The sequence below is a fragment of the Pongo pygmaeus genome, chromosome 1 (genome assembly GCF_028885625.2).
Source record: "Pongo pygmaeus isolate AG05252 chromosome 1, NHGRI_mPonPyg2-v2.0_pri, whole genome shotgun sequence".
Taxonomy (NCBI): Eukaryota; Metazoa; Chordata; class Mammalia; order Primates; family Hominidae; genus Pongo; species Pongo pygmaeus.
Genome location: NC_072373.2, coordinates 90240727 through 90263791, shown reverse-complemented (window position 1 = coordinate 90263791; position 23065 = coordinate 90240727). Strand labels below are relative to the sequence as shown.

The window sequence follows — 23065 nt, the reverse complement described above, 5'->3', positions numbered from 1 at the left end:
ACTCAATAAGTGTTTCTTGAATGAATGCTGAATGTACCTCCATTTATTCAAGAAGATTCTCCTCTTCTTTAAGGGTCCAGGGATTTTCCTGGCACTCTCTCAGAGACAGATAACACACAGAAATATCTTTCAAACTTTGTTTATTCACCTGTAAAAAACTTCACACACACAGACACACACACACACACACACACACACACACAGAGAGAGAGAGAGAGAGAGAGAGAGAGAGAGAGAGAGAGAGAGGCAGACCTAAGATCCCTGTTCCAATCCCCAGACTCACCTAGGGAGTCAGCACATACATTCCATACCAAGGTGACCCAAGCCCACTATCAGGGTCTGTGCCTGGGCACCAAAGGGGCAGGCAGGGGCAGTGCCCTAGTTTGAAACTAGGTCTGTCTGGTCGGGGGCCTCCTTTGCAGGTCCATATGCCTTTTCCCAGCCTCACATTAGGGATGTTCACAGCAGAGTGGCCTGTTCGGGGTGGGGGACTGGCTGTCGATAGGCTGGTAGCCGAGCCCTAGTAGCATCTCGGCGGCGGCGGAAGGCCAGGAATTCCTCCCGAAGGGCAGCACAGCGGGCCTCAGGGCCAGTAACATGGGCAGTGTTCAGGAGGCAGCCCTCCTCTGGAGTCTTCACACCTACAAGAGGAGGGCAGGACAATGAGAAGAAGCCCTAAGGTTCACTGAGTGAAGAGCTCAGACGTGAAGCTCGATAGGCCCTTCTAGTACAAATGGCCCAAGGGGGCAAGGCACAGTCTAGAGCAGAGGAGCCTGGGAGGCAGGGCCTGACTGGGAATAGATGGGTCCTAAGGTGGCAGGGGGATGTGGGACAGTATGGCCGAGATGCCTGCCTTTCCGGGGGGCTCACACACCTAGCTCTGGCTCAGCTTCAGGTCTGAGCTGGGAGCTGGCCAAGCCCAGGTGCAAAGTCTCCAGCAATTCCATGTCCCCAGGGAATTCTGAGTCCCACTCATAGTTCTCGTCCACAGATGTGTTCCTCCTGTAAAAAAAAGACAAACATGTGATGTGGGTGGAGGAATACAGGCTGTTCAGAAAAGTCTGAATTCAGCGACCTCAAACTCACATTAGGTCATGGGTTTCCCCTGAAAAATCCCTGGACCTCAGCAAAAGCTTCTAAAAGGAGACAAGGTTTCCCGTTCCCAGGGTGGGAGTGGAGCAGAGAAGGCGCAGGGTATTGGGAGAGGGGTGAGAGGTCTGGGGCAGGACTGAGGCGGAGGCAGGGATGGGCAGGGACTGCTCTCACCTCTTGCTGACTGTCACCACATGCTCCCTTCGGGGCCATCTCTCAGGGCCACTGGCCCAGCTGCTGGTGTCTCCTGGAGCAGGGCTGAGGTAGCTGCCTCCTGCAGAGGGGGCTGTGGAGGGGGGCCGCAGGAACGAAGCGCTGCCTCGCCCGCTGCTCTGGCTGGTGAGGCTGCCTCGAGGGGCAGCAGGGAGAAGGCCTGGCAGCAGCCGCTCCCTCAGTGTCCAGTCAGCCAGGGCTGTGTAAGGGGGCTCTGCAGTGGCCCCAGCCCCTACCACAGCCCCAGGAAGTGATTCCCTGGGGGACACAGGAGGGGTGTCTGGAGAACGAAAGAAAGATGAGGTGGGACAGCGCCGGGTATCCATGTAATCTGGGGGTGCAGCAGGGTTGGGCTCCTCAAGAGGGGGCCAGTCCCCATCCACATTCATCTCTCGGAAGAAGGGCAGGCTTAGGTACTGGAGCAGGGGTCCGGGACCTGGCAAGGGACTGGGTGGGGCTGCTGGAGGGGGTGCCACAGGGCTGATGTCTTCAATGCAGAGGGGCTGGGGTGCCCCACTGGGGCTGCTACTGCTACAGTCAAAGGACCGGGCCAGACGCTGGGCTGGAGTCCGAGGTTCTGCCTGCTCTGGGCCTGACCTTTCCTGGGGGGCCACCACAGTGGGCCCCATCACAAAGCGCCCGTCTGGGCCCCGGCAAATGGGCTCCAGGGGTAAGGGTCCCCGGCTAGATGGAGGATCTGGGTGGTGGCTGGGAGTTCCGGCAGGATCCCCCCAGAGCAGACTCTGGCGCAGGCTGGGGACTGGGGATCCCTGGAGCTTCAGCTTCGCCACGCTGTCAGGACTGCCTGAGCCCAGAGCAGAGCTGGGGAAGGATAGGAGATCAGGGTCTGTGGCAGGGGCAGATCCCCCTCCCAGGAGCCAGCGTCAGGCCTTGAGAGGTTTGATGAACAACAGAGCAGAGCTAGGGAGAACAAGCGAGGAAAGGACCAACAAGGTGGAGGGGTGGAAGGAAGGCACAGGCCATACTGGACCGGCCTCAGGCTGGGGCCACTGCACACTCCTCCTTACCCTCTCCCACTTTTGTTCCTCCCCAACACCCAACATCCCCCCGCTAAAGATGCAAAAAAGGAAGCAGAAGATACTGGCACGTACAATGGAAAGGCAGAAGAAAGCCAAGGAGGTGGAGGCACTTACGGTGCAGCTGACTTCCCGGTCGGAGAGAAGATAAGAGGTGGATCTGGAAAGGCACGAGAATAGTAGGTGACACAGGCAAAAATCAAGGCCCTCTAGGCGGAGACTCTCTCACCCGACACCAGGCACCCAACCCCATCCGGCTGGGAAAAGCGTAGGCAGGACCAGATGCAGGACTAAGAGAATGCACCTGGAGCACACAGGAGCGAGGGATTTTCCCCCAGGTAGGAGGGGCTTAAGGAAGCTAGGCCCAAGTGCGCAGTAGCAGGGCTGACGGTGGAGGGGCTTACCTTGGCGGAGGCGCTTGCGGCGGCGGCGGCGGGCAGCCCTGCGCCGGTTCATGAGGCAGGCGGCCAGGATGCTCACAAGGACGGCCACGCCCAGAAAGCAGACTCCGCCCACCACGCCGGCCAGCACGGGCTGGGGCAGGAGGCCCGGCAGCTGCGTGCGCGAAGGGTAGACCTCCAGACCTAGGCAGGGGGCCACGAGGGAGGGTCAGTGGACTCGGAGCAGCCCTGGGGCTCCTCCCTCACGCCACGTGCTCACCGGAAGTGGAGACGTTGGCCGTGTTGCTGGGGTCGCTGACGAAGCTGCCCGCGAAGGCCACGAGGCGGAACTCGTAGAGAACATCCTGCGATGGGGATGGGGTACCAGGTGGGAGGTCAGGGCCCAGCAGCGCCCAACCCAGCGGTGCGCGGAAAGACTGTGCACTTGGGACAGAAGGGTGAGGTAGGACGCGGAGGTGAAGAGCTCAAATCAAGATGAGAAGATAGGGTTTGGGGAATGGAGAAGGACGCAGGAGAGCCCCTAGGAGGCTTTTCTCTGTATCGCCTCTCGCAAATACCTTGATGAGGCCTGGCACCAGCAGCTCTGTTTCTGTGCCTGCCACAGCCGGGTCCAGCACCTCCCAGCCCTGGGAGCCTTGCCGGCCTTCCAAGACGTAGCCATCCAGTCTCTTAGGGACCAGCTCTGGGGGATCCCAATGCAGGAGTACCCCCCGGGGTGTCCTCACTGCCACCAGACCCCGCGGAGGGGACAGGGGAGGCGGTATCTCTGTTGGGGGAAGCCTGGGTGCAGCTGGCGTGGTAGGAAGCCCTGCATGGCACAGAAAGGCAGATCAGAGCAAGGATTCCCAGCGCCCCTCCCCTGGCCTTCCACGACCCCCAGTGCCCAACTCTTCTCCCAGAGCCCCTGAAGACAAGCTCAAATCATCTTCCACACACCCCTCTGGACCCCAAGCTGGCCAGCACCTCTGCCCCTTCCCACCCAGGGCCTCCCATATCCCAGCTCTCCTAGCAGCCCTTCCCCATCCTTGTCTCTGCTGTTCTGGGACGAGAAGCTTCTCACCTTCAGGAGCAGACAAGACGATTTCGCTGAAGGGACCACTCCCCAGCTTGTTCTGAGCTAGCACGCTGAACTGGTACTGGGTGTGGGGCTGCAGCCCTGGCACTAGGAGGTGAGCAGCCCCCACAGGCACTGCCAAGGACACCCAGTCATGGTGCATTCGGTCAGGACGCTTGGCCCTGGGAGACATGAGGACATGGGGGGCACCTCGTGAGCTAGGAAGACCAGAAGATCTGGGGTCCAGAGATCTAACCACCTCCCCTCTGCTCAACCATCCAAGGTCTCAGGACCTTGGCCCTGAATGTCTCAGAGTCTGGAAACAGAAGCAGAGCCAGGACTGGTGAGGGATAGAGGGACAGAAGAAAGGGCAGAAGGCCAGATAGGTTCAAGAAGGAGAGGAAAGGAGGCAAGATTGGTGCAGAGAAATGGCAGGAGCAGGTCACTCACAGTGGGGTGTACCAGACACTGAATCTCTGCAGATAGCCACCATCAAAGCCAGGCTCCCAGGAGACATTGGCACCCTTGGGCAAAGGCACCACGGACACATTGGTGACAACATGAGGGCTAGTGCCTGGGCAGGGGGGAATGGAGGGATGGTGGTCAGGGCCTGAGGGAGTGTAGAGAGTAGCAGGGGCCCCAGGGCCACTGACCTTCACCCATCATCATCCCAGGGGTCCCACACCCATGATCCCCTTTCTGGGCCTCCAAAAATGATTCCCACGTAGTTTCTCCCAGCCCCTGGCCCTCTCTCCGGCCACTAACCCAGCACGTAGATATTCGTGGAGGTGGCCACTCGGGCCACAGCGTTGCTGGCACTGCATTCCCAGCGCCCGTGGGCCTCCTTGGTCAATGGTCGCAGGATGAGGCTACTGTTGCTGTCCACCTGGGCCTGGCCTTGCAGCCCCCGGCCCACCTACAGAACCACTGGTGAGCCCTGAGGACACACGCAGCCACCCCTCACCAAGGGCGCCCCTCATCTCTCCAGGCAGCTCCAGTTCCTCCCCACCCGGCCTCTGACAGCCCTCTCCTTCCCACACCCTCCCTCCCACAAACTGGCTGGGGCACGAGAGGCAGGGGTGTAGTGGGCGCGGGTACAGGCAGAGCGGGCTCAGGAGCCTTACCTTGGCCCAAGAGATGACAGGAGGAGGGTCCCCTTGGGCGGAGCAGGGGATGAGCAGCTCCCGCCCTACTTCTTGGAAATATTCTTCCTTGGGCAGCTCTATAAAAGCTGGGGGAGCCTGCAAGCCAGATCTGGCATTGGGAGGGGCCCTCTCTTACATCTAAGGCTGGCTACTCCCCCTCTCTGTGCTCCCTGTCATGCCATGTCTCACCTCACTCTCCCTCACTCCCCCTAGCTAAACACTCACCAAGCCTGTCTCCACCTCATTCTCTCTCCATCTCTCAATTCCTCTCTGGCTCTGTTTCTGTTCCCCAGTGGGTAGGGGCTGGAGGAAAATGGTGGTGTAGTAAGGGCTGGCAGGCTTAGGCAGGACTCTCAGAGATGTACAAACCTCTGCAGAACATTCTTCCTCCCAGAGCTCCAGAGAGGGAGGCAGCATGGTCAAGGTTAGTGAGAGGCGGGGCAAACAGGATATCTTACTTTTGGATGTGTGTGACTGATGTCCCACCTCCCGAGCACCACCTCTGCAGAAACCTCTGGGATGGCATCAGGCAGCTGCTGCCGTGGCCACCATGGGAAACAAATTTGGAAACCCCTCCCCATGTGTCTGCCCCACCCCACCCCCATCAGCCTGGCCTTAGCACCATCTCCAGCCATCTGACCCACTGTCACCACAGGCCCCCACCCACGCCCGGCCTAACCTTGAGCAGCACGCGGGTCACAGGAGAGGGCCCAGCGGTACCAAGACTGTTGTAGGGGGTGCAGGAGTATTCTCCCAGGGCATCTTCGTTCCCCAGGGCGATGATCAGTGAGCCTTCTGTGCCCTGGGACCAGCCAGGGAACTGGAAGGAAGAGAAGATGACAGCTAGAGAGAGGAGCTCAGCAGAGACAAGCCCGGGATGGCAGTACAAGAGAGGGGCAGGACGAGAAACCCACAGCTGTGCAGAGGACTCCAGCAGCTCCATGTCTAGGCCTGACCTCTCTCTGATTTCCAGTGCTTCCTTTTTCTCTTTCCTACAGAGGGACCCCTCCCAATAGTGTGAGGCTGTGACTACACAACTCCAGGGGGTGCCACTCACAGAAAATACACTGTGAATGGCCACCCCTGGAGTTGGGCCGCATGGGGCTTCCTGCCTGCTGGGACTTCACCTGGCTCTCTTCCCAGCACTCCACAACTAAGTTCAGAGTCTTCTACCCCAAACCAGCTCCTATTTCTCTATTAAAGGGCCCACCATCCTTCTTGCTGAAGTCTGCCTCCTCACGTTCCCTCACTCCCCCTAGTGAAATACTCACTAAGCCAGTCATCCTGGGAAGTCCCTTTTGTCAGAGCATGAGCCCATTCATCTTCATGTCCTCCTCTGTAAATCAGACTCCACAACTTTCACCTGGGCCATTTCAGCTTCAGAACCCCTCTTCCTATGTCCAGTATCTCCTGCTACATTCCACTGGACAAGCTCACCCCCTGATCACAGCTCTGATTCTATCACACCAATGCTCAACAAACTCCAGCAGCTCCAACTGCCTGTAGACTTTTTTCTTAAATATTCAACAAAGATATACTGAGTACTATTGTTGTAGAAGCCCCAGGTACACTATGATGAAAAGATGCAATACTAGGCCTCAAAGAATTTATAGTCTCTGCAGACAAAAGATCCCAATTGCCTTGGAATGAGGCAATAGTAATTTGGCATCCAGTTCTTCCTTTTGATGCTAACTTGTCTTTCCAGCTTTCTCTGCACCATTCATGTCCCTACAGGCACTCCAGCTCCCACCCAATTGGACGATCCATGATTCCATAAATGTACTGTACTACTTCCTGCCTCTTGACCCTGGTTTCTGCAAGGGAATGACTGTGTCCTCTTTGAGGCCCATCACCAAAGTCCCAGAATCTGTTGCTGGTCTATCCTCAACCACCCTAAGAGGAAGGCACGAGCTCCATCCCTGGCCTTCCAGACAGTGTTGCTATCCTCTGCCCAGATGGTGCCCACTTTAAGGATGGATGCCTCCTTGCCCCTGCCCTCAACCCACTACCCCACACAGCACCTGGTAAGAAGTGTGTGTTCCCCCGGGACACACAATTTCCCAGTCATCACACGAAAGAACCTTCAGTTCTGCTTCTTGACTCTTTGCCATCATTTTCCCCAGAGATCATCTCTCTTCTTTCCCCAAAGAAGACACAAAACCACCACTTTAAACCACGGAAATTTTTCCTCAGGGGTTTTAAGTAGTTTCCTATGCAACATGTCTTATAACACAAATTAAATTCACAAAAAGATGTGTGTCCCCAGTCACTGAACTGAATTAAACTGAGCTAACTCCACCCTGCTGTCCTGAGCAGAATAACAGCAAGCTAAGACCCTCCTTCCCCTGCCCCAAGCCTGTACCTTGTCCAGCTGCAGGGCCTTTCCATCCTTGGTCCAGCTGACAAAGAGCAGTGGGGGGTTGGCACGAACCGGGCAGCGGATCGCCCCCGGCATGCCTATGGGCAGGGGTGTCTCAGGAGGCATAGCTGTCACCTGGGCTGGGTCTGGGGGAAAGTAGTGGCAAGTTGGGGGAGAGGGGCTTGGCCTGGCCCAGGGGAAGGGAGCAGGCTGAGGGAGAAGCTGGGGTCAGGCTTACAGAGCACAGTGAGGTAGGCAGAGGCTGAGGGTGGATGCAGAAGGCCATTGCTGGGCACACAGGTATAGCAGCCGGCATCATCAGGCTGGGTGGCCTGCAGCCGCAGGCTCCCGTCCACCAGGATCCGCACCCGGGGCTGCAGGCGGCTGCAATGTGGCATGTGTGAGGAGGGGTCCAGGCCTTGCCCAGCCAAGCGGCTCTTCAGAGACTGTGAATTCCCCACCTCCACCCTCCTAATGAGGGTGACCCCACCTAATGTGGAAGACGTTGATGTTGTCCTGGAACCAGCTGTAGGTGAGGTTAGCGGGGTATGCCTCAGCATGGCAGGCCAAGGAAACATCCTGGGAGGCATTGACTGTGCTGTTCTTGGGGGGCACCACGATGACTGGGGGTCCTGTGGGGTGCACAAGGGGAGGAAGTGGCCTCAGCCCACAGTCTTCCCAGAACCCTGAGGTCACCTCTACAACTCTTCCCAGCTCTGCCCTCTGGAATCCTAGGGCTCATTGTTACAGGGCTTTGGGGAATGGAAACAGAAGCTTCCCCCTGTATGTAACAAGAATTCATCCTGTCCCTGAGATCCATTCCTCTTTCCAAATTCTCTCTGTTCCATCAAGAGCAACTCCATTCATGCAGTTCCACTGCCGAGGAATGGTGTGTGTGTTTGGGGGAGTCAGTTTAACTCTGCTCATTTACCATTTGTATCCCTGCTTGTCACCTCTTGAATTACTTCTCTGTCTCTGACCCTAACCCAGGTGCCTAATACCTCACCTCAAGATGCTGCAGCAGCCCCTGACTCCAGGCTCCCCTGTGGCTGCCAGTCTAATGGCCATTCATACAGAAACAGCCCCTTGAGCCACAGAACACTTCTTCTGCTCAGGAACCTGCAACAGCACCTGGCTCCTACTACACTAAGTTCAAACCCAGCCCTGTGGAGCCCTGCGATCCAAACCCTCCCTACCTGGCCAGCCATCTTTCCACATGTCAGCCCTCACGAACTCTTTCAGGTCAGTGTGGGCAGCTGGCTGTCCCCCATCTCCATGTCTTTGCTCCCTGCACCCCAGGTCTGGAATGCCCCTCCCAAGGGCCTGGCCACGCCACATACCTCCTGCAAAACCACCTCTGGCTACTACAGTTCCACTACTCCTTCCCCTCTCTGGGCCGGTACCACATGAGCAGTCAGTAAGAAGAGGTCATGATACGAGCTGACCCAACAGAGCACTGACTGCATGCAGGACGCTAAGTGCTAAGCACTTTATGTGCACGACCCCATTTAATCCTCACCAAAAGCTTTGTGGTGGGAATTGTCTCCATTTTCTAGGTGAAGAAATGAAGGCTCAGAGGCAGAGAGATTGTGAGGTGATTGCCCAAGGACAGCAGGAGAGGCAACATTCATACTAGGCTTCCTGATGCCACAAACGACACCTTTAACCATTACCCGGCACTGCGTTTCTTACAGTACCACGGACAGCAACACTTCCCTGTTTCCCCAATTAGTCTCACTTCCCCACAAAAATAATAGGCTCTATGTAGGCACAGTCCAGGCCTTCTGCTTCTCAGTTTCCCTTCTAAAGGAAGGATCTTGGCCAGGAATTACCATGTGCCAGTGACTGGGCTCAGCTGCACCTAAGTAAATTCTTGTAACAGACCTGAGAGGTAGATATGAGTCTCTTTACAAAGATGAAGAAACTGAGACTCAAGGAGTTAGCCGGCTCACAGCCTAACACAAGCACCCATGTCCTTTCCACTGCAACACACTACTGGGCACTAAGATCACTTTGTCTGTTTACTGAGCCTTTTAAAATTAAGGTGCTGGTTTCAGAGCAACGGCCTGCACTGGGAGCCCCCTTAGCTTCCACAGGCCCTGCCCTCAGGCACAAATCTCCTTCCTATCTTGCTGTGAACCAATTCAGCCACAGGTCACAGCCCCCTTGCATAGGTAACCCTGGACCCCAGCCCTCCCGCCAGACAGCACCTAGCACTAGCAGCTGGGTGGCGTGGGTGGCGCTGCCCTCAGTGCTGGAGGCTTGGCAGGTGTAGACCCCAGAGCTGCCTCGCTCTACCCGGCGGATCCGCAGCGTCCCGTTCTGCACCTAGGGAAGGAGTGGGTGAAGAAGATTCCTTTCCCCTGTCAGCCTCAGATCCTGCACTTCCGAGACTGGCCAGCAGAGGGAGGCAGCACCCCAGGCTCGGGGCAAACAATGCCAAGCCCTTCTTCTGGCCCATCCTCCAGCCTGGCCTTTGCCTCCTGTGTCCTCTGGCCCCACTGCCAGGCCCCCACCTTCCCTTCACACTCTATATGGCCCACTCTGTCCACCCCCAGGACTCACTTGCACCTGGCCCTGGCCCTGGCCAAGGTCCTTTCCTCGGAGCTTCCACGTCACACGAGGCAGGGGGCTGCCACGGGCCACACAACGCAGGGTCACAGGCTCCAGTTCCTGCACTTCCAACACAGCAGGAGGTGTCTCCTGGAATTGAGGGGGCGCTGCAAGGGAGACAGGCATCAGGGGCCCCAGTGGGGCTGTCAGCCCAAAGAGCAGTGTCCAAGGGCCAGGGAGACCACTCGGCTCCAGCCTGCTGCCCACCCACCAGCCCTGCCTCATAGGAATCCTCAGCCCAGGGCCACCCTGTCTGCTGCACCCGGGCCAAGTGAGGATTCTATCAACGCACCCCCACACATTGGCCTGGGGCTGAACCCAGGTTGGATGTCCAGAGCCTGGGGGAGAGCCAAGTCCCCTCAGGAGGAGCACTGTTCTGGGAGTGAGGAGGCCTGGGTCCTAGACTCTGCTCTGCCACTAATCAGTGGCATGACCCAGCCTCATCTGTGCAATGGGAATGATTATGACCTCCTTCCTACTTAGGAGTGAGAGAGAAATAATAAGGGCCTGGATGAAAAAGTATTTTGAAAACACAAAGTGCTATATATATGTGAGTTGTGTTTCACTCAGGGCCCAAGAGCCTCCTCTCTCCCACCCACTTCCCTGGCCGGGGAAGCAGGAGGGAAGAGAAAGAGGGAGTTCCTGACACAGAGCCTAGAAGGCTGATTGAATTTATATTTGAAGAACTGAAAAGGGCAGGAGTGTGGGGGAGGGGTGAGATGCAACTACTAAGTGAGCAAACAAGGGCTCTCAGGAAGGGTGGGGCATCGGAGCTTTTGTGGGATGGAAATAGAACTCCCTCTTCCCCTTTCTCCCACCAGCCAGAGGTCCCCATCCTCCTCCTCCCCGTCCTTCTCCACCACTTGCCCCCAGCTTCATACAATTGACTGTCAGATGCACCCAGGAGCCGTTAGCAAAATCATCTTCAGGGATGTGCTGGTCCAGGAAGAACACGCGGCACTCGTACCAGCCCTGGTCTTCCACCCGGAGACCCTCAATCTGGAGAGAGGCCCCCTTCTGCAGCCGGACTCGTCCTGGGGGAGGAGCCCTGAATCAAGTGTGCTGAAGGAACCCCATGGAAGCCCCAATCCCCTGGTCACACTGGTAATTCTTAGAGGTAAGAACAGGCTCAGTCTCTCCCAGTTACTCTGAGTTTGGGGTCCAGAGAGACGCAGATGAGGTTGGGGTCATTCAGGACAGGTCCCTCCATTCGGCCTCTCTGACCGCTCTTGCCATTCGACAGCTGGGACCCTGTCTAGACAAAGAGAAACCTAGGGGGACAGCAGGTGGACAAAACCTTCCCCTGAACTGCACTCGGCATCCAGGACTGTTGGGGAAGGAGGTGAAAAGCCAGCATGTAGTCTCCTCTGGACTCTTAGAGGATCTGTCCACCTCTGGGATCTTTTTGTAGGGGAAGGTGTGAGCTCCTGGGAGTACTCCTGATAGAGGATTGTTTCCCTGAAAACCTCAGCAGTTTTTGAGGCCCTAGCAGGGGAACCCAGACCCCGCCTGCCAAAGCCCCTAATCCCTCAGGGCTATTATCAGCAGCCTAAGCGCCTTAGGGTGGCCAGAGTCCAGCCCAGCCAGCAGCAAAGTCAGCAGCCTCCTCGCCCTATCCTCTCCATGCCCCGGGGCACTCCGGTCCCAGCTGGCTGATCACATACAGTTCCACAAAGCCACACAACCACAGCACAACCAGACACCTCAATCCCACTCTTGGTCAGCATCCACACCACACTGCCAGGCTCAGACCGAGGGTGCCTACCCAAGCCCTCAGCACCCTCTCTGGATGCAACTGTGCACCCGAGACAGCTTCATGGGTCCCTGGCAGTGCAGCCTCGTGATACAAGCACACACTTGGGAGCCAGATAGACCTAGGCATGAGTCCAGCTCGACTGTGTACTCTTTTGGGCAAGTTACTTAACCTCTCTCAATTTCAGTTTCCTCATCTGTGAAAAGAAGAGAAAGAAACAAAATTGGGGTGGGGTGGAGGAGAGAAATAATGTAGGGAAGGCATGTAGCATGGTGCCTGGCATCAGTGGATGCTCAAATAAAAGTTGTTGAACAAATAAATGAGCTCTAGATTTGAAATCAGAAAGCTGCACTCAAGTCCTGGCCCTGTCCCTAAACTGATCACGCATCATCTTCCTTTTCTCTCCCTGCATCAGTGAACAGCACCACCACACACCAAGTCACCTTATCAGGAACCTGGCATCTCCTAGATTCCTCGATTACCTCCCATATCTACTTGCTCATTAGGTTTTTCAAATCCTACCTCCTAAACATTTCCCCTTCTCTGCTGTCCTCACCTTTACACCTGTGGCATGTCTCACCTGGGTTTCTCCAACAGCCTACTCGCCAGTCTCCTTGCCTCCAGCCTCCTCCCCTCTACATCACATTGCTCATCCCCACCTTGACCTCTGCTATGAACAAATGGAACTTTGTTTTCTTTTCTTTTAGAGACAGGGTCTCACTCTGTTGCCCAGGCTAGAGTACAGTGGTTTGATTGTAGCTCACTGCAGCCTCGAACTTCTGGGCTCAGCCTCTCAAGTAGCTAGTACTACAAGCACATGTCACCATGCCTGGCTAATTGTTTAATTTTTGAAGAGAGGGGACTTGCTATGTTGCCCAGGCTGGTTTCAAACTCGTGGCCTCAAGGGATCCTCCTGCCTCAGCCTCCCGAAGTGCTGGGATTAAGCTGTGATTCACTGTGCCTGGCTGCATTTTCTTAATCTTATGTTGTATGCAAGTGCAGCTCCAAGTCCCTTTGCATAGTATCCACCCCAGCTCTTCCTAATACTAGAAATTCTGAAGCTGTGAATGCGCTCAGCCCCTCCAATTTGCTTCCATTCTACCTCTAGAGTGATCTGTTTCAGAAATAAGATAATCTATTTCAGAAAGAAGAGAAGGATCAAGTTGAGGCAGGCTTTGTGATCTTAGGCAAGAGTCTTTTTCTACTTAGAATGAGTTCCAGGGTGTGGATTCTCTAGGATGGGTGGACCTGCTTAAAGGGCTAGGTGTTGAAATCCCCACCCGGGAGATAAGACTAGGCCTAGCAGGTAAATATTTAACATAATCATACCCTTCCACCCACTGTCAGGATTCCTCAAGAAAGCTAATCTGCCTGGCCGCTGAGCCCTGCAGACCCCAGACTGCAACCTCTTCTATGTCCCACATGATACTTTTCATTATAGCTCTACAAAGAAGGAAGAAGAGGGAAGGAAGATTGAGTGTGGAATACAGGCCATGTAATATTAGGTGTTGTCACCGTATTTAATCCTCCCAAGAATTCCATTGTAGCTGAAGGAATTAATGTTAAGTTTCTTTCCAAAATCACATGGCTAGTAAGTGACAAAGCCAGGCTTCTTTCTCCAGACGCAGCGTGCTTTCCATGGACACGGGTGTTAGGACCAAGTGCTGTTCAGGGCACTAGGGGTAATCTACGTGTTCTCATTTGGGAGATGCTGGTAGCCAATGGGTAACAGTCCAAATGTTACTCAGAATATCCAAAGAAGCATACCGCATGTCCTAGCTTTTCTGTAACAGTTGGACTGCTAGACCTGTAGTGTTACAGAAGAACAGGAAGATCGCCAGCAGGGCCGCCCTGAGTCGTCCTGAGTCCTGGGCCCACCTCCTGGAGGCCTCCCTCCACCTGCAGGGCTAACGCCTGTTGACTTCAGATCGTCCCATATGCAGGGGTGTGTGAAGAAAACAGGAGACACAGTCTCTGCTCTCTTAAGCTCTCGGAAGGCAGGGAACCCACAGTCACCTAAATGGGCAAGTTCATGTCCACACATCCACAAAGAAGTTCAAAAAATGGTGCTAACTGCGCCCAGACATTGCACTGTGAAGCAAGAGGAGTAAGGAAGGCTTCTGGGAAGCTGTGACTGGGGAGAGGGTTAAGAATAAAAGGTGGTGAGGGGAGGTGACTAGAGCAAGCAGGGGAGTTCTAAGTGGAGAACGAGATCACTGGTTTTTATCAAACAACTCAGGGCAGAGAAAAAAATGCACATCCCTTCTGCGGTGTGGGGCATCTTGAAAATCCCAAGAAATACAGCACAAAAGCCCATCCTGCCATTTTAATGAGTTGGTCTAAGATCCACCTTAGGAAAGCTGGTGTCCACTAAGCCTAACCTTCCTTCCCTCCGGAGGCCTGGTCATGGGTTCACACCACACAGACACTGCGTGGGCACAGGCTGGGGCGCTTTACACACAGCAGCTAACTGAATCCTACTCTTTAGTCCTAGCTTGTTTTATATTGCTTTCACTCCATGGCATCATTGATAAATCCAGTCTCCTCTGCTAGATGCTTCTAGAGTCCTCAAAGATGAGAAGCCTTCCCTTCTGTGTGGTCCCTAATCCAACAGTCTCTCTCAGGGTTCCGCACACATTCTAGGCCACCAGCCCCACAACAGTCCCCGGCCCATCTCCCCTTCACTGCCCAGAGGGTTTATGACAGAAGAGCATTGTCCTTAGCAACCTCTACCTCCTGTTGCTTAGCAACTGCAGTTCCGAGTCCCCTACACAAAGGCTGAGAGGCCCCTTCCACACTGTGAGGCAGTAAAAGGGTTAACGGGCTCAGGGGCCTCCCTCAGGTCTCAACTCCCTCAGCCAGCTCTGGCCTGACCAAGAGCTCCAGATCGAGGTAGGGGTGTGAACAAAGGATAGGAGTAGACAGTAAGTCCCAGAGGCTACTGCTAACAGCCCCTGTAGCTCAAGCAACAGCACAGACAGAAGACCCACAGGTAGACAAAGTTGCCAACCATCCAGTGGCTTCAGGCCTGAGGGACCTCAAGGCAGGACACAAGCTGGAGAGAAGGAAGAGCTTCAAGTCTCCCTAGTGGAGTCCCAGGAAAAGCCCCTCCCTCTTCCACCTCCCCTTGCCTTGCCCTCAGTCAGGCAACATTATGAATCTGTCCAGCCTCAGCCCGGCAGCCCGAGACCCCTCCCAGGCCTGGGCAGGCGGAGGCAGGGAGGGAAGGCTGGTGGGCACAGCCGTTTTTTTCTCCACTGGTGCTAATTGGGGCCCGCTTTTATCCATTCCCACAGGGCTTGTGTAGACACATACACTCCCACCAGGCTGCTTGCCAATAACTGCCCCCAGTTTGAAAAGAAACTTCCCTTCTGCATCACCTGCCTGCACCTCCTCCCCTCTCTGCTCAGCCCGCCCTGTGGCAAGGCTCAGCCAATCCCAGGGTTTCTCACAGGATTCAAACTAAAGAGGGAAAAGGTGGGGGTCTCCCCATCAACATCCTCCCTGGTGGCCTTTCCTGGGTCTCCCCTCTGAAGAGGAGGCAATAAGACTCTCTCTCGCCCCATAGCCCAGACCCGTCCTTAGGGCCTCCTGCACACTGCCCTCTGAGACCTGGCACTAAACTGCTTAGATTAAGGCTCCATCCGGGATTAGGAGGAAGCAGAGCCATTGTAGCCATTCTAGGGAGCCAGCTGGGGTGCAGCAGAAGGCGCCCAGGGAGGCTAAACACGATTTTAAGTCCCAACAGGTGCCACCTAAAGCGGCAACCCAGGCCAGCCCCATCCAGTCACTGCCCTTTGGGGATCCTGGGCCCTCCCCAGCCACCCTCTCTGTACACCTGTGCTTCTCTACTCAGAAGCAGGCTGAGTGTCCCTGGAAAAGCAGCGAGGTCACAGCCGCGCCCACCCTGCTGCCCCACCAGCCCACTCCCTAGAAGACTTGAACCCCCGAACTAGCATTTAAGACTATGAGGAAGGGGGAGAGGGCAGAGGAGGGAGCAGATAGTAGAGCCAGGACCAAGGTAGGGCCAAGAGGGGAGACTACAGATCAGGATGAAGTCTGGGAGGTTTCATGATGAGATGTAGAAAAAGCAGTTACAGAATTAGAATGGATATTTGGAATAGGGCTGCAGGATCTCCTTTGGAACAGACCACGTGGAGTCCTAAATAGCACAGCTGTAAGAGTGTGAGTGTGTGTGTGTAAATGAATGAATCTTTCAATGAATTAACACTGCTTGGGAGCACAGCCATGCTTGTTAAGCAGAGTTAAGGCAGCAGAGCTGGAGATGAGATCGGGGCAGGGACAAAGCAGTTCATAGGAGGCCTTGTGCGACTCTACCCAGCCCACCTTTCTTGCTGATACCTCCCTACCTCCCACCTGAGGAGAACTCTTACCCACGTAATCAGCGTCAATTCGGGGAGAGTAGAGGCCGAACTGGATGAAGATGGGAAGCAGGAATCCAAAGCGCAGCCACTCGATGACATGCAGGGGGGGCCGGCCGGCCGGGGGCAGCAGGTCACAGCCCAGCACCACACTCTCTCCAGCCCGGCCCACCACCGATACCACCTCAGGCTTCCCTCGACCTGCATGATGGGTGGCATGAGGGCACAACGGGGGGCCAGGGTCAGTGCTGGGAGGGGAAGTGCCATCAGTATCTCTGTAGGCACCTTAGGACTTTGGGTGACTAGAGAAACCCCCAGTTCAGCTTCTCCAGAACCAGCCTATTCCTCCCCTGCCCTCACATGCTCAAAGAGGAACCCTTGAGGAACACCCCCATACCCACCCCAAGGCTAACAGGGCATTCTTGAGCCCAAGAACCCAGCTTACCGTCAGCCCCCTGGCTGATGACCAGGCTGAGGACGGCCAGGCCAAGGCACCACACCATAGCCCAGCTGGCCTGCTCGTCCAGCCCCTCCTATCCACAGGAGCCCAGATGGAGGGGCCAAGGGATGTCCTTCTGATCAGCTCAGGGAACAGGTTTCAGCTCTCTCTCTTCTGTACAGTGAGGGCTTGGCTCATGTAACACCCAAGGAAGCTGCTCTCTGGAGAACCACCAGATCTAAATGCAAAGTGCAAGGCAACATGCAGAGTTGGCCAATACTGGAGCCCAGAAGAAACCCCACCATTAGAGAGAGGCATTGGGAAGAGAAAGGAGGAAGGAGTATAGGTAAGTGAGGGGTAGGGGGAAGGGGGGGATCTTGAAGCCCTGGGGAGTAAGTGCAGGGATAGGAGTACTGGGAGAATGGTGAGTGCTGAATGCAGAGACCAGAAAGATGAGGAAATGGGGGAGGCTGGGAGAGTTGGGAAGGTCTTAGGAAATGTGGAAGGATTCTGGGGATGCCTGCATTCTGAGGGTCTTGAAAAACTAAGCCAGAAGAGAACTGGGGTTCCTTATATGCTTGGAAAAATATTTTTGAAGGAAGTATGGTAGATCAAGACTCTCATGGCCTAGCCTGCTCTCGCTTCTTTCCTTACTCTTGATGCTCACAAGGTATGGCAGCAAGATGGAACCAGTGCTGTCGCCTTCACCCCTCTGTGACAAATAAAGGCCCTGAGGATCTCTGCTCAGGGGCAGAGAGCCAGTCAAGGGCAAATCCAGGGCCCTTAAGCCTCAGAAAGTGGTCCCCAGGACACCCCCATACAATCCCTCGTCCCATTTCCCCAGCCTCTATGAAAAACTCTGGAAGCTGAGGACCGAAGGCCTTTCTCCATTCAGTCTCCCTACACTGCTTTGGCAATGAGTGAGTCAGGCACTTGGGAGAGGAGGAGCTGCCTCCCCCACCTGCCGGTATGGGGGATCCAGGCAGCATCCTCCAAGTCTGGACAGGTCCCAGGGCTGGCTGCTGGCGCCACTTCCTCACGATACTGCCAAGCAGCCCTCCCCCTGCCAGGCACCACCACCCAAGGACCTCACCCAAATCCCTCCCACTCACTCCCCTCCAGCATCCTCGGGGTGCTAGGGTTTGTCAGGCTCTTTCTTCCCCAACCCCAGAGGCATGGTCCAAAAAAAAGCCTGGGAGTCCCTGAAGTGTACAAAATTAACCCTGGGGCACGGAGGGGAGGAGCTTCTGACAGCCCCACAGATCCTAGGGCAGTCTCAGAGAGCCAGAGGGTCAATGCCAGGGCCTGGCACTGCCAAGTGGACTCTGCTCTGAGGCCTCCAACCCACTCTTGGCCACAAAGTTCCGGACAGACTATAAAACATCCTCCACAGAGTCTGATCCTTGCCTCTACTTAATGATCCTGTACGTCTAACTTCTGGCAACTCACTAGCAACCAAGCCCCCTGTTTCCCACTGCCTCCAGGCGGCTCTCCCATACTTCCCTGAAAAACCTTTTTCCAAGTATATAGGAACCCCCTAGTCCTCTCCTGGCTGTTTTCCGAGACTCTGAGTAACTAGGCATCCCTAGAATTCCTCCGAGTCTCCTAATATCTTTCCAACTCCCCCAGCCTCCACTATTTCCTCACCCTGCTAGTCTCCCCACACACCACTCCCTCATCCTCCCATTACTGCCTTCCCAGTTATCGCTACTACGCACAGTCCCCCCACAATTCCAGCTTCTCGCACCTGATCTCCAATTGCAGCAGGTCTCCTGCACTATAAAGAACTCCCTTCTGGTCTCCCCACCCCCCAGCCACTTCTCCCCATCCTCTCCTCCCGAGAATTCCCCTCCCTGGGATTCTCCTGCCTCAGCCCATAATACAATTATGATACCCCACCCCCAACAATTCCTTTCTCCTTCGCATTCCCTGGTCCCCTGGAACTCCACCTTTCTCTTAGAACCCAGCAAAAACTCCCCCACATTGCCTCCAGAACTCCTGCAGTTCTCCGGGAACCCCCACCCACCCGCCAAGAATTCCACTTCACTCCCCAGAACTCGCCTAGTTCTGCTCCCCCAACGAATTCCACTTCTCTCTAGAACTCCCCGCTTTCTCCTGTCCCCCATAACTCCGCACTACTCTCCATGCCCCCGCCAGCACCCCCGCTTCTATACCTCCAGTACGCCCCCTCCCTCACCTGCTCCGCACCGCTCGGCTCCACTCTCGCCGCTACACAATAGGGGGCGGACCCGCCTCCCCGCCTCGGATGCCCCGAGCGCCTCCCGTCGCCCTGGAGACCGCCAATCCCCCTCCCGCGGCGGCCAATTGGAGCCGCCAGAGGCGCGGCTAGGCGGGCGGGACCCCCGAGCGGCCTGGGAGTTGTAGTTTCAGGAGGGAAGGGCTCGGCGGCACGTGGGCTCAGGTCGCCCCCTCGTGGACCTCTGCACAGCCAAGCGTGGAAAGGCCGGTGGGCCGCTTCCCGCAACCAGCAAGAGGGGCAGCCGGGTCCGGCCCGCGCTCCAAGGCTGCGGGAGCTGGCCCCTTGCCAGGCTACTGGTACGCCGTCCTTCTTTCGGAACCTACGGGCGACCCTCTCCGCTCCCCGAATGGGCGCGCCACAGAGGCGGCAGCGAGGGTTGAAATCTGAGCCTGGGGGTAGGAGCACCAGGCGGGGAGCATGACTCTCCGCCCTCCTCCCAGGGGATCCACCCAGGTCCGGGGCTCATCCGATCTCCTCCCCCATCCCCATTTCCACCTCCACCCATTGCTTCTCTAGCAGGACTGGAAATACCTGTCTGCATTGGCGAGCTCCCAAATCTTGCCCAGGCGCCTCCCACTGTGCGCAGCTGAGGAAGGCTGTGCTCTGAGCGTGGGGTTGCCAAGTCAGCTCCCGAGGCAGCTCTGGCACCAACGACCCAGAGAAACAGGCCCGGAGGGGAGAAACGAGAGATATCCTGACACGGGAGATTGGAAGGGAGGAATGAAATAAAAGATCACTTACTGGACCCATGCAGGGTGCCAGACCCTGGACTAGATGCTTTATAACTCCTGTGTAACCTTCACAGAAACCCTGGGAAGTAAGTAGAGCTCCCTTTGACTAATGAGAAAACTGAGGCTCAGGGAGATGAAGTAACTTGGCCCAAGCTTTCCCATCTAGGATATGGCAGAGCTGGATTGAGACCCAACCCAAACTTCATCAAACCCACTCCTTTGGAGACTTCACTCTCAGACACAAAGACATCTTGCATATCTTGCCCCTCAGAGATTCCACCTCCTCAGCTTGGTGATGCTGTAGGGATGCAGGGTAGGCTTAAGCAACGTTGCCTGTCCAGGTCCTTCCCATTCAGTTGGCCCCCTTGGAAGCCTTCTATGAAAGCAACGTGCTGATCTCATCCCAATCCGAAGTACTAAGACTCAAACTGAGTGCACCAGGCATCAGACTCACAGAATCACTGCTGCAGCATCATGAGAGACCCTCCGGGCTGGGCCTAAGCACTGCTTGGCCCCAGAATCCCTGGCACATCATTTCTCCATGTAGTCATCCAAGCCCCTATCTCATTACATCCTGGGCCAGGAAGCTCAGCACTACTGTTGTACCCATTCCATCCTTAGTAAGCTCTGCCTGCTGGACAGTTCTTCCAGGTGTAAAGGTTTTAGTGCTTTTGGGTGACTGAGATGGAAGACAAGAGGCAGGAGCAGTGGGCCAGTCTCTCACACCCTCCCTCCTGCAAATACTCCCAAAGTAGCAGCTTTTCAACAATGCTTTTCAATACCCTGATCTATTGATAAGACTATAATGGAAACATGTTAATGAATGCAGCATGGAAGCAAGGCTAGAAGAAATGGTAAAAGAGCGAAGCGGTTTTTTGGGTTTTTTTTTTGTTTTTTTTTTGACAGAGTCTCACTTTGTCACCCAGGCTGGAGTGCAGTGGTGCAATCTCAGCTCACTGCAACCTCCACCTCCCGGGTTCAAGCGATTCTCCTGCTTCAGCCTCCCAAGTAGCTGTGATTACAGGCAGCCACCACCTTGCCTGGCTAATTTTTGTATTTTTAGTAGAGATGGGGTTTCACCATCTTGACCAGGCTGGTCTTGAACTCCTGACCTCGTGATCCACCCACCTCGGCCTCCCAAAATGCTGCGATTACAGGTGTGAGCCACTGCCCCCGGCAGAGCCAAGTGTTTTTTAGTCTTTGGATCTTCACCAATCATTGGGAAGGATCTCCCTCCCCTGTGTTAGAATTGGCCACACCTCTGATCTAAACTACTGTCTCCAGTGGTTTCTTGAGGATAAACTAATCTCATGTGGACATTAAAATAACTTTTGTTAAATGACATTTAAATGGTTTTCAATTTTTAAAAGTTTATGATATGGCCTTTTTTTTCTGGAAACTTATTTTGTGAGTTTTATTGTTATTGCCATTTTTTGTCTGATTTATATGTATATTGGAGATTTTTTGTTAAGAAAAGGAACTTAGCCCTATAACTTGTTCCCTCACTGTGCCAGGAGTGAAAGATGATTTAAAAAATAGTCCCTGAGGTTCAAAACAAAAGACTTTCGTCTAGGTTGTCCTTGATTCATAGTCATTACTCTCTGGGAAAGCTTATTCAACCAACGAGGATTCCACCTAACCTAAGTATCAGGCAGCCCCCATATTTTCAAATTGCTGACAAGGATATCAGAAAATATTCTCTCTCCCTCTCCTCCTCCTCCTCCTCCTCCTCTTCCTCCTTCTTCTCCTTCTCCTGCTTTCTTCTTTCTTCTTTCCTCTTTCCTCCTCCTCCTTCTCTGCTGCTGCTTTTCCTCCTCCTCCTCCTCCTCCGCTGCTGCTTTTCCTCCTCCTCCTCCTCCTCCTCCTCCTCCTCCTCCTCCTCCTCCTCCTCCTCCTCCTTCTCCTTCTTCTTCTTCTTCTTCTTTTCTCTCTCTCTCTCTGTCTCTCAGAGCTGGGATATTCTCCTCCTCTTGCCTTTGAACATCAAAACTCCAGGCTCTCCAGACTTGGGACTGTGAGTTATACCATTGGCCTCCCTGGTTGTGAGGCTTTTGGACTTGGACTGAGCCACAGTTTTGCCATCCCAGGGCCTTCTCTGTGCGTGTTGTAGGACTTGGCCTCCACCATCATGTAAGCCAATTCCCCTAATAAATCTCATCTCATATTTCTATATCTCTATCTATCTATCCTATTGGTTCTGTCTTCCTGGTATATACCTAATATTTCAGCAGGCCTTGGGAAGAAAGGACCTGAGCTGCTCCATAGCCCTGCACAAAGAGGATGGTGTGACCTCAGAGATGTCTGCTTGGCACTGTTAAGCACAGGTGTTCCTAATCAGCAAAGTTTCTCATTGTCTATAGATAAGCAGAGAATTACTTGATATCAAATGAACCCTGAAAAGTGGAACACATGGACTTTTAGTAGTAACCACATTTGATGTGTTAACATTGCTTGTACCAACTAAGCATCACATAACTATCCCATATTCTAGAATAGAAAGGGTGGCTTTAATAATCAATAATATGGATGTTGTTAACCTGGCATATATTAAATTATATCTGAGTTAAAATAGAAAAGAAAAGATTGTCATCCAGGGACTCTGTTGACCACATGCCTGTAAGCAGCAGTCTTATTACCAGATCAGTAAAGAAGTGTGGTTTCTCATATATTGTCATTTAACTTTTTGTCTGCAGGTGTTCTATCCCAGTGAAACACTAAGCCCCACAATGGTGTGGATATTGTCCTGTTTGTCTTTGAATTCCCGCTTCAGAAAGGCCCTGCTTACCTTTCCAGCCTGGTTTCTCACCTATCCCTTTATCATAGTGTGCATGGCTTTGCAGGCCTTAGAACTACTGTGCTCTTTCACATATCAGTGTCTTAGCACTTAGCTTCTGTCTGGATAGAATGCCCTTTTCTCCTTTCCAGACTCACTGCTGACCACAGGTCAAATTTCTGTTGATCTGTTCCCTTCAGGACACATTCTGTGACTCTTCCCACCACGCCCTCACCTTCACCCCAGCCTTTTTCCCACCTTGTTATTGTATCTTTACACACTCCACAAAACATTCCTTGAAGGCAGAGGTGTCTCTTTTGCCTCCCCAGTGCTTGCCAAGTTCCTGGCGTATTGCAGAGGTAGAGACTTGTGCCTCTCTGAGTTTATATTCAACTTTCTTTAAGATTTCATCCTTCCTTTTCCAGAAGCTCAGTCTCTTTTGAGGCCTCAACCCTTCTCTGCTCAGAGATTGGCTGTAAGAAGAAAGAACTTTGCCAACTTCCAGGGAAATCCCTGGGCCTGTCATACATTCATTCCTTTATTTATTCATCCTTTTGTTTACTTTCTATGAATTCAATCCTGCAATAACATGAGAAATGAGCTGCCCCTTTATGTGCAAGATGGACTCAAGGTGGCCTTTCCAGTCAGTCCCCATCCCTGCAGTGGTGCCTCCTAGGAAAGATATAAAAGGAATCAAAGGGATTGGGGGCTGCTGGCCTTTTTTGGAAGGAAGACTGCTCAGGGCCTAAGGGAGGCCCAGAGAACCAGCCTCAAGAAGGGACTGCCTTCCAGAGGGACAAGGGCTCAGACCCT

At 54.4% G+C, this 23065-nt stretch overlaps 1 protein-coding gene and 1 long non-coding RNA gene across 9 annotated transcripts in view; one reads left to right on the top strand and one right to left on the bottom strand.

Annotated features, from left to right (window-relative positions):
* Positions 1-22: 22 nt before the first annotated feature.
* Positions 23-18806, bottom strand: IGSF9 (immunoglobulin superfamily member 9). 7 transcript variants are annotated; one of them, XM_054461622.2, is made up of 22 exons: positions 18686-18806; positions 16495-16726; positions 16062-16250; positions 10796-10948; positions 9867-10021; positions 9512-9629; positions 7792-7933; positions 7540-7685; positions 7305-7447; positions 5622-5762; positions 5168-5338; positions 4922-5038; positions 4563-4713; positions 4248-4371; positions 3804-3979; positions 3301-3551; positions 3003-3087; positions 2747-2926; positions 2460-2502; positions 1267-2127; positions 875-1002; positions 127-641 (listed from the first exon to the last, which is right to left on the bottom strand). In XM_054461622.2, the coding sequence occupies exons 2-22, from the start codon at positions 16550-16552 to the stop codon at positions 460-462; spliced, it is 3714 nt and encodes a 1237-aa protein (XP_054317597.1). In that variant the 5' UTR covers positions 16553-16726; positions 18686-18806; the 3' UTR covers positions 127-459. The 7 variants fall into 7 exon arrangements, with proteins under 7 accessions (XP_054317636.1, XP_054317621.1, XP_054317597.1 ...); XM_054461629.1 differs by lacking the exon at positions 18686-18806 and adding an exon at positions 18550-18666; XM_054461661.2 differs by lacking the exon at positions 5168-5338 and having other exon boundaries at positions 23-641; positions 18686-18805.
* Positions 14453-23065, top strand: part of LOC129019345 (uncharacterized) — a 23354-nt gene continuing 14741 nt past the window's right edge. For both annotated transcript variants that reach the window (XR_008495615.2, XR_008495616.1), the window contains exons 1-2: positions 14453-14559; positions 16671-16834. This is a non-coding gene — a long non-coding RNA (uncharacterized LOC129019345). The remainder of the gene's footprint in view (positions 14560-16670; positions 16835-23065) is intronic.

Bases quoted from the DNA above. Each gene is read 5' to 3' on its own strand.
- IGSF9 (XM_054461622.2), bottom strand. From the start codon at position 16,552: ATGGTGTGGTGCCTTGGCCTGGCCGTCCTCAGCCTGGTCATCAGCCAG. The intron at 4,372-4,562 runs GTTAGTGGCCGG...CCCCCTGCCCAG, and splicing joins CACGAATATCTACGTGCTGG to GCACTAGCCCTCATGTTGTC. The intron at 2,927-3,002 runs GTGAGCACGTGG...CCCCCTGCCTAG, and splicing joins GGCCAACGTCTCCACTTCCG to GTCTGGAGGTCTACCCTTCG.